Here is a 16,037-nt window from a genome sequence, read left to right as displayed (position 1 = left end):
TTTATGTAACTTTCTTCAAGGAAAGTAGGATGAGTTGAGGCTATATTTGTTTTCTCTTTAGGGTTATAAAACAAACCACCCTTTGCTCCTTTTGGATATCCTACAAACATGCACAATCTTGTTCGTAAGTCCAACTTCTCGTATCTTTATCTAATACATAGGTTGGGCATCCCAAAATCCTAAAATAATTAAGATGCGGCTTCATGACATGCCACAATTCGTATAGGGTTTTCAATGATACCTTAGTTGGCACCTTATTCAAAATATAACAAGTTGTTTGTACAGCGTAGCCCTAAAAAGAGATTGACAGCTTCAAATAACTTAACATAAAACATACCATGTCTAACAACATTCAATTTCTTCTCTCTGCAACACCACTCTGTTGTGGAGTTCTCGACACGATTAACTAGGATAGAATACCATTCTCTATGAGGTCCTTAAGAACTCATCAGATAAATGTTCCCCACTTCGATCAGATCGAAGTGCCTTTATGGGTAAACCTAGTTGTTTCTCCACTTCCACATGAAATTTCTTAAATTTATCAAATGTTTCATTCTTGTGGTGCATCATGTATACACACCCATATCTGGAATAGTCATCAAAAAAGGTTACATAATACTCATAGCCACCTCTTGCACTAACACTCATGGGGACACATACATTAGCATGCACAAGCTCTTGGAATTTTCCAGCCCTCGTTCCTTTTGCATTAAAAGATTGCTAAGTCATCTTACCTTCCAAGAAAGATTCACATTGTGGAAGATCAACTTCTTTAAGTGAGCTTAAGATGTCGTATTTCACATGTTTAGTGATTATTTCTTGATTAATATGATCAAGTCTCAAAGGCCAAAGGTACGCCTCATTAGAGTGAGAAGTTTTAAGTCTTTTATTCGATATTTCAATATCAAGTAGTATTTACATCTTTGGTTTGATGAAATAGAGATTAATTGACATCCATCCATTACATATAATATTGTGATTTCTAAATATTACAATTCCATTATTAAAATTCATGGTCAAGCCGTCTTTATATAAAACATGCAATAGAAATTAAGTTTCTTTTTAAACTTGGTACATAGAAAACATCTTTTAAACAAATATTCCACTACTTCAGCTGCCACACTTGTCTCATTCTCGGTCTATAACAATAAGCTCTTATCTCTAAGATTTTTCGTCTCCTCGAACCCCTGTAGAAAAACACAAACATGATTAGTGGCTCTTGAATCAATGACCACGCCGTTTATTGAAATAAGCTTCTATCATCAAGAGTTCCATATCTTTGCCTTTGGTAGCTAGGTATTCCTTCCACTCTTTATAGTTTGCCTTGAAGTGCCCTTCCTTGCTGCAGAATAAGCATTTAAACTTAGATAAGTCTTTAAGCTTTTTGGTTATCTTCCTTTCCACTTGTGGTGGCCTAGATACCTTAGCCTTGCCTTTCTTAGTGCATTTTCCCTTCCCTTTTGAGGAAGAAGTGACGACTATATTCGCTTATGCTCTTTGGACTAGTTGACCGCCATTCAACATCAACTTATAGGATTGTAATTCCTTCATGATTTGTGTAAGAGTTAGGTTTTTGTTGCAAATGTTGTATGTGGTCCGAAAACTAGCAAAAACCTTTGATAGCCAAGGATAATTATCAGATTCCTTTTCCATTCCTTATAGTTATTTCTGTTAAATTAGTTTTCAGTATGTTTAATAAAGGAGTTAGTGCAATTTTTGAACTAAAAATAAAACATTCATATATTGATATCTTTGTATTAAGCAAATGTTTAAAAATGTTTCACAACAATACAAAATGCATTAAGATGATGCATGCGTCTTACATTAAACCTTGAAAACATTTGTAAGCCATTGCAACGATAATTCCTACACCCATTGAATCAAGCCACCTTGGGGTGATCACGATCAACTAGTAAGAACATGGATTTCCAATGGTTGGGAAAAACCCAGTTTGAAAATGGTTTTCTTACACAGCAGAAAATTAAAATTTTGAAAATCGACTCGGTTTGTGATATTTATAAAAATAAACCTTAACCAAATACACACTTGTGTTTTCTGATAAGTGGATCCTTGATGTTTTCCAACTTTCAACCAAAGAATCTTTTCTGTTATTCTCGTACCACGAACTGCTTCAAGTGTGGGCTCGAACCAATTGAACCAAAACATAGAACTAGAAAACCACGAACTGCTTCAAGTGTGGGCTCGAACCAATTGAACCAAAACATAGAACTATAAAAAGTTTTCTTTTTTAAGTGAAAATGAAAATTGTCTCTTTTGTTAAATAAACCAGTAAAATTGTTATTCTAGAAAAAATATATTTAAAAGTTAAGAATAAATTCTCTCTATTCTTTGGCAGAAAAAAAATCTCTCAAAACTTTTATTAATAGCTTTACCGGTGTCATCTATTATAGGAAGAAAAGGTAGAACCCTTGTAAAGTTGTAGAGGTTCATTTTAAATAGAAAAATAACATCCTACTTAGAGTAAGAAAGGGGTGAACAACTCACCCTTGTATTTCAACTAAGGTTGCCGCCCCCTTCATGTTATATGAGGGGTTTTGGGCTTCTGTCACATCGGGTCTAATTACGAGTACTTCTCGAGACTTCTTGACTCATTACTCTGTAATATGATCTAATCTGATTTAGTTTTTCTATTTCCCAAAATAAACTTTAATATTAACATATTAAATAATTTTCTCATCCCAATTTTAGCCCCGGTGAAATTTTAGCTATTTAACCTCTGGTAAAATTTTGAGAAAAATTGTTCAACATGTCACAACTCAACATGTTCACTATGACTGAATAGTTTATTTTCATTTTCGGGCTTCAAAACAGTCCAAAAACATAAACTCATTCTTCTATCATTTTTAAGTAATCCTATATAAGATTGCAAGTTTCTATTTTCATTTTCATTTCCATTTTGATTTTTGGAAACCTGCATTCTTTTTCCTAATGGTTCCATTTCTCCATTTTGGAGAAAACCATAATCATTCCTGAATGTTTCTTATTTCTCATTTTCTATTAATTTATATTTATTTCCATTCAAATATGCAATTTATTTATGGTTTCAATGAGCTAGCGGAGGGATCGATTAGACATATGTAGTTGAGGCTAAAATGATTTATAATTAAGTTCTGGCTTTTCACCTATTAATTATAAACTCATTTAGCCATGAAGTCATTCCACTATAGTATTGTGACTGAACTCTCCCCAACGACATACCATTACGAAAGCAACTAATCAGTGCTTGTCCAATGACCTTGTTATTAGTGTGTTATCCTCATACGGTATCTTTGATCTCTTTGGGATAATATTCATTCTCCCAAGATGATACTATTGTATCTCATGGTAACCATTATATCTTCCTTCAAGAAAAGTCAATAACTATCAAATAGTGATCAAGTCATCCATCAAAAAGATAGATGACCCGTGGCCATGTTTACTTTTCATCAACCATGTAATGCCAAGAAAAGGATATCATTTACCCATGTTTTGGGCTATAAATTCCACTATTGTGAATGACGCTACATACTACAGAAGTCGCACACCCAACGCACCAACTTTTAGTTCCTTATATATTTGAACTCTAGCTTTTACTTACATCAAAGTGTATGAGTTACGCATACATATTCCGCCATCAACTCAGGATTTAGGTATGTCACAACTGAATAAATCCATAAACGGGTCCAAGATCTATTCTGCTTGGGTCCTGTCTGATGTACTGTCAATCCAGTCAGTCACATCTATGTCTCTATCTTCTAGAAGTCATCTGCTCCAATGCCCAAGGCAAGACATCTCCACAATTGGACTTGACAGATAACATATTAGTCTTTCAATCGATTTACTCATTTTTTATTAGACTAAGGCATGTTTAGGTTTGTCTACTAATACAAGCTGTCTTTTTATACTACGATTCTACCACGTAATACTGCTTAGTATTAGTTAAACATTTAGACAACCAATGAGCAATATTTGATTCTATTTTGCTTTGCATGCAAAAACCATGTGAGGAAAATTATACAAATTATATTAATTTAGTTCATGAATAATTTTATTAATCAATATGTTTGAAAAAATTACAAGTGTACTTAAATGAAAATACTACACTTAGGGCACCAAATCCAACACAACTATCATGGGGCTAGAACTTTAGTCTCGCAATTTGTGCGGCCTTAGGTGATTTGTTTGATTTAAAAACACCTAAGTTAGCCTAAGTCCAAACATTTGAGGATTCAAATAGAATTCCTCCAAGGGACCAATGCAAAGCTGAAGTAACAAAAAGCCAAAAAAAAATGCTCAAAGAACAAAATAACCACACAAAACATTACACGAGAGGTGTTTGAGTAAATACTCTTAAAGAATTCTACTACTCTAAGAATTCAGGATATAATGGATCGATGAATGATTTACAACTAAAGGGGAGACTCTCTATTTATAGTTTAGCTCCGCCAAATCCAATGGTCTAGCTAAATTTACATTGACGAATGATATGAAGCCTATCCCTACAATTAAGGGATTTACAAAACTACATAATCAAATCAAATATAATCTTTTTAGATTTTATTCTCTTCAATCTTCTAAAATTAGTTTCCCTATTTGCCAAGGTAGTCTAACTATCCATATTTGCTTCATTGGGGCACACAAGCTTCAAGTAGACAGGCTTCTCCATCAGTTCTTTGAATTGGCCTACTTCTCTTAGGTCAAATGATCCCCATCTAACTGATAGACCTCCATTAGCTATATTTTGTGCAATGGTCAAGGGCTTTGAACTACAACCGGTGACACTAATTTGTCCCTATTTGATTCTTTTTAATAATATTTATTTAATAGAAAAATGATCCCCTAATTGAATTAGGAGAGAGAGGGGTTTTCACACCCCAAATTTGGATGATTCAAATTGAAGGCATGTGTAGACGTGAAGTTTTCTATTCTGGTGCACTTTGGTGGTTAGTTCACCAAATTGTGAACTTTTAGCAAACTAATGTCTTGGTGAATTGAGTATCCACATATGGAAGTATGTTAGGATTTAGTTTTTGACATGTTCTTCAATAAAAGAAATGTTAGGATTTATGTTTTGACGTGTTCTTCAATAAAAGAAAGAATTCAATAAAAGAAAAGTATGCTTTATGTAGGTTACCACCAAGGATATAGTTCACCTAGTTTGCTTAAGCACCATGAATAACAAGTCTTGGTAACTAGATCTGGTTATAAACCAATTAAATTGACCGAACAAATAGCATATGGAAAAGACTTTCATTTATGATTCCTTCGGATTCTGTAGGCCATTAGGATGGAAATATTTTGAAATTCCTTAACATTAGTCAAATTTCACTAAACGAGAGTGGATTATATATATGTGTGAAAAGGGTTCGTGAGAAAGTTTTTTCTTCCTTAAAGATGACTATTTAATTATTTCTTTTTCTTAAATATGCTAATTACTGGTTGCTCTTCTTTAGTAAACTGAAAGTTAAGAATTCTTGGGAATAGACATAGGATGTTCTATCTCCTAGTAAGTCTGGTAGCTCTATATGTTAAGAGCAATGATGTTATGAAGTATATAGATAGTAAGATATGAATAAGAAGCTCTACATAGGGATTTTCTGTAGATGAAATGTTAGTAATCTATCTGTAAATGGATATTAATGGTGAATTTATGTTCTTTAAACACTGTTGCTGCTGGTTCAAATTTGATGTTTGAGTCTGAAGATGGTAGTTGTAGTAGGTGAGTCTGAGGTGAATTCATAGTCTTTTAGAAATGGCATTATTTTTCAAAAATCTTGTTTTGGTAATCTTTAATAAAATGAGAGAGTGGAGAGGAAACATTAACATATTTTAAATGTAGCTCATGCTTGCTTTTCCAAGGAAATCTACCTCGATTGTTTTTGGGGGGAGTGTGTATTGGCTATTTCTCATCTCATTAATTGAACTCCTTTACTTTCTCTTCACAATAAAACACCTTATGAAATGTTGTTTGGTAGCCCTCCTTTGATTGATGATCTTTATGTGTTTGGTTGCTTATGTTTCGCTCATAATCAACGTTCTAAGGGTGATAAGTTCGCTAGTCGAAGTTGAAAGTGTGTTTTTGTTGGGTACCCTTTTGGAAAAAACTATTGGTATTTATATGATTTGGATTCTAAGAAGTTCTTTGTGTCCTACGATGTGAAATTTTTTAAGGATATTTTTCTGTATTTGGATGGGAATGCTGCAACCATTGAGCCTAACAATGTTGCCTTGCCATATGATAGTGCAGACGCAATTTTTGATACATATTTTGGTGAGTCAGATGTGTTGTAACCCACTACAATTCGTCCGCTTGCTACTTCGCAGTTTGTGAGTTCGCCACCTACGAGTTCTTCAACATATGTGGTATCTTCTTCTTCCCCCAATGACATGGTGGTACAGGGATATTTTAGTAATGATGTGCCTGAATTGGGGCTAGGGCACAGGGATAAATTTCCCTCTGTGAAGCTTCGGGATTTTATCGTTCATACCATCATAAAGAAAATTCCATCTCCCGCTTCACCTGCTTCAGAGCCTTCCTCAGGTACTTCATTTCCTATAGTGCATTATGTTAATTGTGACAAATTTACAATGAAACACCAAAATTTTCTTGTAGTTATTATTGCAAGGGTCAAACCATTATATTTTAAAGAGGCTGTGAAGGATGTCGTATGGCATGATGCTATACAAAAGGAAATTTTTGCTTTGGAGGATAATGGCACTTGGTTTATGGAAACACTTGCCCTTGGAAAGAAAGTACTGGGTAGTAAATGGGTGTACAAGATTAAATATAACCCCGATAGAAGTATTAAGAGGCTTAAAGCTTGTCTTGTTGTTTTTGGTAATCACCAAGTAGAAGGTATTGGCTATAATGAAACTTTTGCACTTGTGGCAAAAATGGTAACTGTTTATGCTTTCTTAGCTGTTGCAACTTCAAAAATTGGGAGTTACATCAGATGGATGTCCATAATGTCTTCCTGTATGGTGATCTTGATGAAGAGGTTTACATGCAGCTTCCTTCAACTTTTGCTCCTAATAAGCTTGGAATGATTTTTTGTTTGTGCAAGTCTTTGTATGGTTTGAAACAGGCTCCTCGGTGTTGGTTTGCGAAGCTTATTTATTACTACACTGAAAGGGTATGGATTTCTTCAATCATACTCTGTTTATTCTCTCTTTACATACACTAAGGGATCTATACGCATTAATGTGCTAGTTTATGTTGATGGTTTTCTTATTTTTGGGAACGATTTTGCTGCTTTCAAAACTTTTAAGGGTATCTCAGTTCTTGCTTCCATATAAAGGATCTTAGTGTGTTGAAATATTTTTTGGGGATAGACGTAGCTCGTAGCTCTTTGGGGTTATTTCTTTGTCAAAGGAAATATGCACTTGATATTATTTCGAAGGTGGGTCTTTTGGGAGCAAATCCCGTAGGATCACCAATAGAGAAAAATCATAAATTAGCACACGCTAGAGGGACAATTTTGTCTGATCTTGAGTCATATAGATGGTTAATGGGTTATTTGATTTATTTGGTAGTGACTAGACCAGATTTGGCATACTCGATTCATTTCTTATCCCAGTTAATGCATGAGTCGGGGCAGGAGTATTGGAATGCAGCTCTGCGTGTTCTCTGGTACTTGAAAAGCTCTCCTGGCCAAGGGATTCTTTTGAGATCTAATAGTGATTTTCCTTGAAAGAGTGGTGTGGTTTGGATTGGGCTGTTTGTCTGTTAACTCGACGTTCGGTTACTGGTTGGCTTATCTTTTTAGGACAATTTCCTATTTCCTAGAAAACTAATAAACAACATATTGTTTCCCCTTCTTCTGCTGAGGCTGAGTATAGGTCTATGACTTCCGTTATTTATAAGCTCAAGTGGCTGAAGCAATTGCTAATGAGCTTAGGTGTTTATCATCCTAAAGCAATTCATTTATCTTGTGATAGTCAATCTATGCTGCATATTGCACAGAATCTCGTATTTCATGATCGTACTAAACATATTGAAGTGGATTGTCACTTTGTTAGGAATGCAATCCATGATGAGTTGATTGCACCTTCTTATGTTCTGACTTCCATTTAGGTGGCTGGCATTTTTACAAAGGCGCTTGGTAAATTGCAATTTGAATATCTTCTTAGCAAGTTGGACATTTATGATCTGTATGCTCCAACTTGAGGAGAGATGTTAGGATATTAGTATGAGATATTATCTTTTAGCAATTTGATTCCTAATAGGATATTATAAGATATTATCTCTTAGCAATTTGTTTTCTAATAGGATATTATTTTAGGATATTATCTTTTAGTAATTTGATTCCTACGTAACTACTACTATATAGATATATATATACCCTTGAGGTCTAACAATAAGATTCAAGATATTACCTTATTATTGTTAAAATACATTTTTTACTTTTAATATATAAACCATATTGCATATGTGTATATATAATGTATATTTACATAAATTTTTGAAATTTGATTTTTTGTATTTTATGTATTTTTAAAATGAAAAAATTCTAAAATTTATTTATATTTTTCCAATTTTGTTTAATTTTGTTTAATTTTTTCACTTTTTATATTATATATACATTAAAAAAAGAATGTGTATATGTTAATAAAGGAACGTATATTTTTAAATTCCATGGAATTTTTAATATTTTTAATTTTTTAAAATTTAGAACTTTTTCTCAATTTTTGCTAATTTTAGGTTTTTCCTTTTGTGTTTTATATATTTATTTAAAAGACAAGTATATATATTTTAAAATTTTGGAAATTTCTATATTTTCTAATTTTTTTAAAGTTTTTGAGAATTTTCTAAAACTTTTTTCTATCTTTTTTATTTTTCCCAAATTATTTTGATTTTTTAAATTTATTAAAAAAAACATTGTGCGACGTGGCTCACTCATGTTAGCTTTTTTTAACTACGTCAATGGTTAGCATAATGTGATATGCGGTTGTAAACTTTAAGGCTGTGCTGGATGAACCATTAAAAAGGAAAATTTTTAACATTTAACATTTTAAATGTGTTTGATAATTATTTTAAATTTTTACTTATATAAAATTTTCAAAAAATGTGTTGAATAAGAGAAGTAGATAGGTGGTATCTACTTATCACTTAATGTAAAAATATTAAGTTTATTTTATTTTATCAAAACATAAAATAAATTATCATTTCTTTTTAAAAATGAGATTAGCATGTTTATTTTTATCCAAAACTATCCAAAATAATATAAAGTATTATATCTATAATATTAAAACTAAAAAATAAATAATCTTTTAAATATTAATATTTACTTTTATCAAACAATATAATTATATTTAATACTTTTTTTGAACAATCACATTGCGTTTCAGCGCACTCGAACTCACATGCTCCTGTACGAGCAACAATGTCCATGCCAGTCGAGCTAAGACTTAATCATGGATGAAGCCAGAAAAATTTTTAGGGGGTGAAATTAAATTGTAATTTTTACGATAGCAAAAATGTAATTTTATTATTTTAATAGTCTATATCGTATAATTTTTAAAGGATTAAATTAAATTTTTATCATTTTTAAGGGCCAAAGTGTAATTTTATCTTTACAAATTTAAATTTTAAAAATTTTAAAAATATAAATGAAAAATTTTCTATTTTAGAAAGTTTGGGATCACAATCAACCCAATCTAAAATTATATTCAATACTTATATTATTAATAATTTACCAAATAATTTTCTAATATGAATTGAATGGATATCAAATTGAAAAATAAAGCGCAATTCTCAACGTTAAATAATTCATTAATCCTATTTATATTTTTCTTGGATTTTGTAATGGTAAAAAGAAAAATTGCAACCGCCGACCGTGGCAGTTTGATCTCTTACTCTCTTCAATGGTTTGATACAAAAGAAGACAAAAGCAGAAATAAAGACATGGAGAAAGAAGAAAACAATATTCAGATAAAAAGAAATCTCTGCAATTGTTTAAGGTAAAGGAACAACTTCTTCAGCTTGTTCTGGACCTACGAAGCAAACCGTATTTGGGAATCCTTGCTATAAAGTACGTTAAGATTGGCATTTAGTTTATGGATTACTCCACAACAATCATCATGAACCGAGCCCCAGCTTCCTGCTTAGATCCCTCTATGGAAGAGCCACTTCCATTATCACTGTCGTCATCGTCTTCTACTATTATATCATTATTGTTATTGTATAGAATCATGAGTCAAAGGCGCTTTTTTTCATGAGGTTGAGGTTTGGCGTTGCTGCTGCTACTGCTGGGGGAAGAAACACTTTCTTTCTCACTTCGATCATTAACGTCCAATTCGGCATCCGATTGGGAATGATCACCTTGCTCGTCCACCATCTCCTGATTACCACCACCACACTCCCTACTCAGCTTAGCTGAGATGCAATGCAATTTAGATGAGATAGAAGGAGGGAGAGCAGGAGGAATTTTATTCTCTTCCGAGGCAACTGAAAGATAACTCAATGCCGTCACCACGTCGCTCATCAAAGGACGGGCAGCAGCTTCATCTTGCAGGCACATGGCTGCTATTGCAACTGCTTGATTCAAACCCCTTTCTGGGAATCGCTTCTTAAGCTTAGGATCTGCCATGTCTGGGAACTTTTTTGGTTCCCTGAACAATGGTTGAGCCTGTTCCAAACACAATCAGTGTTTTCTATTAGTTTCTATAGCAATAAAGATAACAGTATTAGTTGTACGTAGAAACACGTACGTTTGCTTACCCAAGCAACTAAATTTTGCTCCTCCACAGGTTTGGTAGTGTCAATGGCTCTTCTTCCGGTGATAAGCTCCAATAGAACCACCCCAAAACTGTATACATCCGCAACAGTTGTGAGTCTACCTGATCTTGAATACTCTGGAGCACTGTAGCCATATGTCCCCATCCCCCTCGATTGCATTGGCATCTTTTCTGATGAGTGGTCAAGCTTGTCCAGTCCAATGTCAGACAGTTTGGGGTTGAATTCTTCATCCAACAAAACATTTGAGGACTTGAGATCACGGTATATTACAGGAGGATTGGCCTTATCGTGCAAGTACTCTAGAGCTTGAGCTGCCCCATATGCTATTTTCATTCGGGTTAACCAATCTAATTGTGGCTTCTCTTCATCCTTGGGAGCTGCAATTACACTACAAATATTAAAACTGATTTTCACTTTTCAATCCACATCGCCCAAGTCGTTGAGTCTAATGTTGGGATGCTATTGAAACCGAGACAGATAATAATAACGATGATGATAATAATATCTATGGAAAAATTAAACAAGTTTGTATGTACCAAGTAGATTATCTTCAAGGGAACCCCCAGGCATGAAATCATAAACCAACAGCCTCTGATCTCCATCAGCACAGTATCCAATGAGATTAACTAGATTTGCATGCTGTAAGAGGCTCAGTCGCGCCACCTCTACAAGAAACTCCTTGCATCCTTTCATTACATTCCTGTCGAGTTGTTTCACAGCAACCACCTATATATCTCCAAATTCCAAAAAGAAAAAAGAAAAAATCAATTATATAAAGTTACATTTCAATCTCTTCATAAGTTCTTAATCTAATTGTATTTTGATCCCCAGATTTCGAATGAATGAATATGTTGTGCAATAGATCTGATATTCTGAATGAACTTCGGAATCATTTTTTATTTTTTGAAAAAAAAAATTAAGGGGATCAAATAAATTAAAAGAGCACCTGGCCATTAGCCTGAAGAGTTCCCTTGTAAACTCTTCCGAAACCACCTTCACCCAGCAAGCATTCTTGACGGAAATTCTTGGTTGCAGCGGCTAGATCTCGGAAACTGAATCTTTGAGCTGCAATTTTCGCATGCTCTGCTTGGTTCTCCTCCATACTAGCTATTCCCACAAACACACAAAACAACAGATTAAATGACTTTGCACAGTATCCAATATTTTGTTTTCTTTAGATAATAATCGATGAACTACTGAACGGGAATTTTGGATTTAACTCAACAAAATCATGTAGTTATGACATCACATCTAGTAAGATTCATATTCTAATTTTAGCATATCTCTTATTTTCATTGTTTGAAAAATAGAACTACGCTTTGGTAAATCTGTACCCTGCTTAATTTGGTATTCGATAAGCATAAGTTTATTCAAATTAAGATGTACCATTAAAGTGATTACGAAGTTAAAGGTTTTTACAACTAATTCAGTGATTAAAATTCGTTTAGCGAGAAAAGACAGGAAACAGAAATAAAATAAAAATAATGAAAAATAAAGGAAAGGAGAGATAAATAAATGAAAACAGAAGAAGCAAAAACACAATTTTTACTTTTGCAAAATATTGTAAATTTTAACATTTAATTTTTTGTTTTCGATATATTTGGTTATTGCTCACAATTTTTATAATTATAATTTGAATTTGAAAAATATGAATATTCAATCACTACAACTTGGGTTCAACTTTTTAAGTTATTATAAATTAGATGTTTGTGATTATCATGCATATATTAATGTAAATAACAAAAATATTATTTTTAAGATTTTCAAAGATTACAAGGCGTAGGCCGATGTAAAATATAAAAGTCGTTATCCTACATCTCACCGATGAAGAAACATAATACTTTTGATACTTTCGTTTTCATTTTTTTCCTGGTTATACTATAAGAAACATAAAATTGGGTTTAGGGAACTTCCCTAATCCCATAATATTCATGAATTATAAAACCCCTCCCTTTTGTTGATCAACGTAATTAAATGGTTAAGTTGTCGTCTCTAATTAATCTATTTTGATTCCACACAAGTAAAGTTTCGGTAATTATTTATTTCCTTAGAAAACAAAAAGAAAAAGAGGGAAGGGCGAGGCAGGCCATACCAAGTATTCTGGCTCGAATAAGTTCGTCAGCGGAAGAGTCATGATCCCTTTTACCGTTTTCTTTTTTGCCTTTTTGTGTTGAGAAACAAGGGAAACAATTCATGTTATTCGCCAGGATTGCGAATCTAGAAATTCCCGAAAACTCTGTATTTTGAATGGAAGAGTTGTCGTTGAAGTTGCCTCTAGGCGTGGGGGTTTCAAGAAAATTGCAAATGAGGCAAAATTGGCGTAGGAGCTGAGGGGAACCTTCAGTAGATTGAAGGACTCCTCATTGGAGGAGGCAGTTTTGGAACCAAAGAAAACAAGAAGAGATCATGACTACCCATGTTTGGAAACTAGCAAAACGAAAATGTAAGTTTTTTCCTTAGACTTCTCGGAGAAAAAGAGGGAGAATTGAGTGGACAATCCAACCTATTGCTGCATCAACCTTTCCAACCATTGATTTTCGATATCAATCAATTAAAGTCCACTATTAACATATTTTTGACATGTCCAACTTTTCTATTGTTTTTTCCCTCAAAATTTGACTTATCCATCTTTTAAATTACAATACATTGACACATGCAAACACCACTTGCCATGTAAGAAAATGACTAAAAAAAAAAGAAAAGGGTAAACTACACTCATGGTCACTCTAAAATAAGGTTTGTCCTATTTTGATCACTCTAATTTTTTTTTTCAATTTAGTCACTCTAATTAGGATAATTGTTTGAATTAGTCACTGTCATTAAAAATTCCGTTAATCCACTAATGGATTGCTGATGTGACACATTAACCTATTGAGTCACTTTTTTGTTTGGTTGGCTAGTCTATTTCTAACTTTCTATATGTATGTTTATTGGAAAATATCTGAATTTTTTTATAGTTCACGTAATCTACATAAGAACTTCAATTAATCTTAATTGAAAACTTTTGAACTTGGTAAGTATATTTATTAAAAAAGAGTAAGAACTTGGGTTCATTTATATGTATAGAAAATAAGGGCTTCAAGTCATCTTTTTTGGAATATTTTGAAAATAAATAGAATATATGTTAAAAAAAACACTTCGATTCTTCTTTGCTGGAAAGATTTGGAAATTTTAGCAATAAGCACTTACCAGGGATAAGAACTGAATTCATCTTGATTCTTCATATCAATATGCTCTGAAAGGTAATTTTCATTCATGATGTTGTTTGTTTATTGATTAAAAGGCAAGGAAAGTTTGATTATATCATCAAATTTTTTTATTATTTATAACTTTTGCGTGAAGATTGTAGGTTTATCCAAGTCGTAAATTTGGTCTAGAGCTCTAAATACCACATTAATTCCTCATCCCTCATCACTCAACATTCACTCACATTTCTCTTATCTCTTCTACACCTAAGCCCTTCATTCTCTTCATTTTTCCATCCACTCTTTGAGAGTTCCTTTAGCAAGCAATTCTTGAGAGAAAAGCTCTCTTGGCCGACCACCTTGAGGAGTAATTTGCATTGGAGTAACAATGGAAATAGGAGGAAGCCACCAAAAATAGTTCTCGAGAAACCACCAAATTCAACTCAGAGTTTCTTCTTCCTTTCTCTTTTAATTGTTCTTAGTTTATCAACATGACTGCAAATTATTTGATTGTTTTTTCTTTAATAGTAATGACTTAAATTTGTTTCAACTAGGATGGTTGCAACACCTTGATTTAATTCGTTCAATTCATGTTTATATTGTTCTGTGCCTCAATTGTTTATGCTTTCAATTAAAATCATTCATGTTGTTCATGAATTATAAGATATGTTTAACTGCATTAGAATTAATCGCTTAATCTGAACCAGATGGTAGTTAATGGACATAATAATTGGAAGATGCATGCTTAATTCATATCCGAACCAGAATGAATTAACTGTAACACCTCTAACCCGTCTCCGTCATCAGATTAGGGTTATGGAGCATTACCAATCAATCAAAATTCATTTTTCATTATAACATAAAATAAATTAAACTTATTATAAACCAATCAATCATATGCATATTGTCCCTAAATCGAGCCTTTGAGGCCCTAAAAATAGTTTAGAAACAATTTAGGACTAATTTGAAACAAAATAAAAATTTTAAGAAAAATTGCAAAAATTGGAAAACAGGGGTCACACGACCGTGTGACATAGCCCAGGCCATGTAACATTCGAACAAGGGACACACGGCCGTGTCCCAATTAGTGTCCTCACCCGTGTAACTCATTGAGTAGGGTCATATTGTTAGAGTATGCCCAAAGATCAATCATGAGATGGTTGTAATAACATACTTGATTTATCATGTTTATTAATATAAGGCGTTACCATTATTATTTCAGTTTCTTTTCTGTGTATATAAATAAACTGTTTTATAATAATGTCCTGAGAATAATATGATTATTCTTAAAAGTTCCTTAGTCAAGTATTATTGTTGGATAGGACAACGATAATGCATTAAGACTAACGTGTAGTTGATTGATGATAAAGAGTTGTCATTGATATGGAATGTCGAATCATTACATGAATATGTGTGTTAGAGAACAACATATTGGGTGACCCGTTATGAGTATGTTTCTTGGATTATTATGTAATTGTCACGACATTACTCATAATGATTAATATTTATATGATCCTCGACTTGAGATCATCATAATCCCAACATCGTGAGTTGTATATTTTGATACGATCAAACGCACACCGTGAATCGGTTGTTCTATAAAGGCGATGTTGGATATACCACAATCTATGTAGAGGGATATGGTTGGTCGATATAGGATAAGTCCCTCCTACATAATGGGAGTAATATCTTAGGCCACTTGATTAAGTAAGACTAGAAATGCATGGCCATGCTCAAATAAGTTGATATTAGATGTCATACTTATTTGTATATCGTAGTCCGCTTAAGAGATCAAGGAACATGGAATGGACAATGCAAGTGTGACTATTCCATGACTTGTGTCCAATCCGAGATAAAGGACTTAAGGATTATTGCATAAAAGGTTAATCATAAAAAGGTTATGTCAATCATGATCTCTTGTGACTTAGGTAGCAATGATGCATTGCTAGATGCCACTCATTGTTCGTAGCATTAGAATCGTTCTAGTGTTACCGCTAACGTTACAAGAACCTCAGGATCACACCCTATAGTTGAAATGAACGGAATATACCATAGTTGGTATTGTTTTTGGTCGCTTGAATTAAATTAATTATAGAATTAATTTAATTCGGTAA

The 16,037-nt window shown here is 33.1% G+C and overlaps 1 protein-coding gene across 1 annotated transcript; it reads right to left on the bottom strand.

The window, feature by feature from the left end:
- Positions 1–9,798: 9,798 nt before the first annotated feature.
- LOC105774494 (receptor-like kinase LIP2) lies at positions 9,799–13,277 on the bottom strand. Its single transcript, XM_012597001.2, has 5 exons — positions 12,831–13,277; positions 11,685–11,845; positions 11,275–11,464; positions 10,721–11,115; positions 9,799–10,628 (listed from the first exon to the last, which is right to left on the bottom strand). The coding sequence occupies exons 1-5, from the start codon at positions 12,931–12,933 to the stop codon at positions 10,197–10,199; spliced, it is 1,281 nt and encodes a 426-aa protein (XP_012452455.1). The 5' UTR covers positions 12,934–13,277; the 3' UTR covers positions 9,799–10,196.
- Positions 13,278–16,037: the final 2,760 nt, after the last annotated feature.

The sequence above is a fragment of the Gossypium raimondii genome, chromosome 13 (assembly GCF_025698545.1).
Source record: "Gossypium raimondii isolate GPD5lz chromosome 13, ASM2569854v1, whole genome shotgun sequence".
Lineage (NCBI taxonomy): Eukaryota > Viridiplantae > Streptophyta > Magnoliopsida > Malvales > Malvaceae > Gossypium > Gossypium raimondii.
The sequence above is the reverse complement of the archived record's forward strand: the minus strand, read 5'-3'. Positions and strand labels throughout refer to the sequence as shown.

Excerpts from the sequence above, each read along its gene's own strand:
- LOC105774494 (XM_012597001.2), bottom strand. The coding sequence starts at position 12,933 with ATGAATTGTTTCCCTTGTTTCTCAACACAAAAAGGCAAAAAAGAAAAC. Across the intron at positions 11,465-11,684 it reads CTCTTCAGGCTAATGGCCAG|GTGGTTGCTGTGAAACAACT; the intron begins GTGCTCTTTTAA and ends GGAGATATATAG. Across the intron at positions 11,116-11,274 it reads CCTTGAAGATAATCTACTTG|CTCCCAAGGATGAAGAGAAG; the intron begins GTACATACAAAC and ends GTGTAATTGCAG.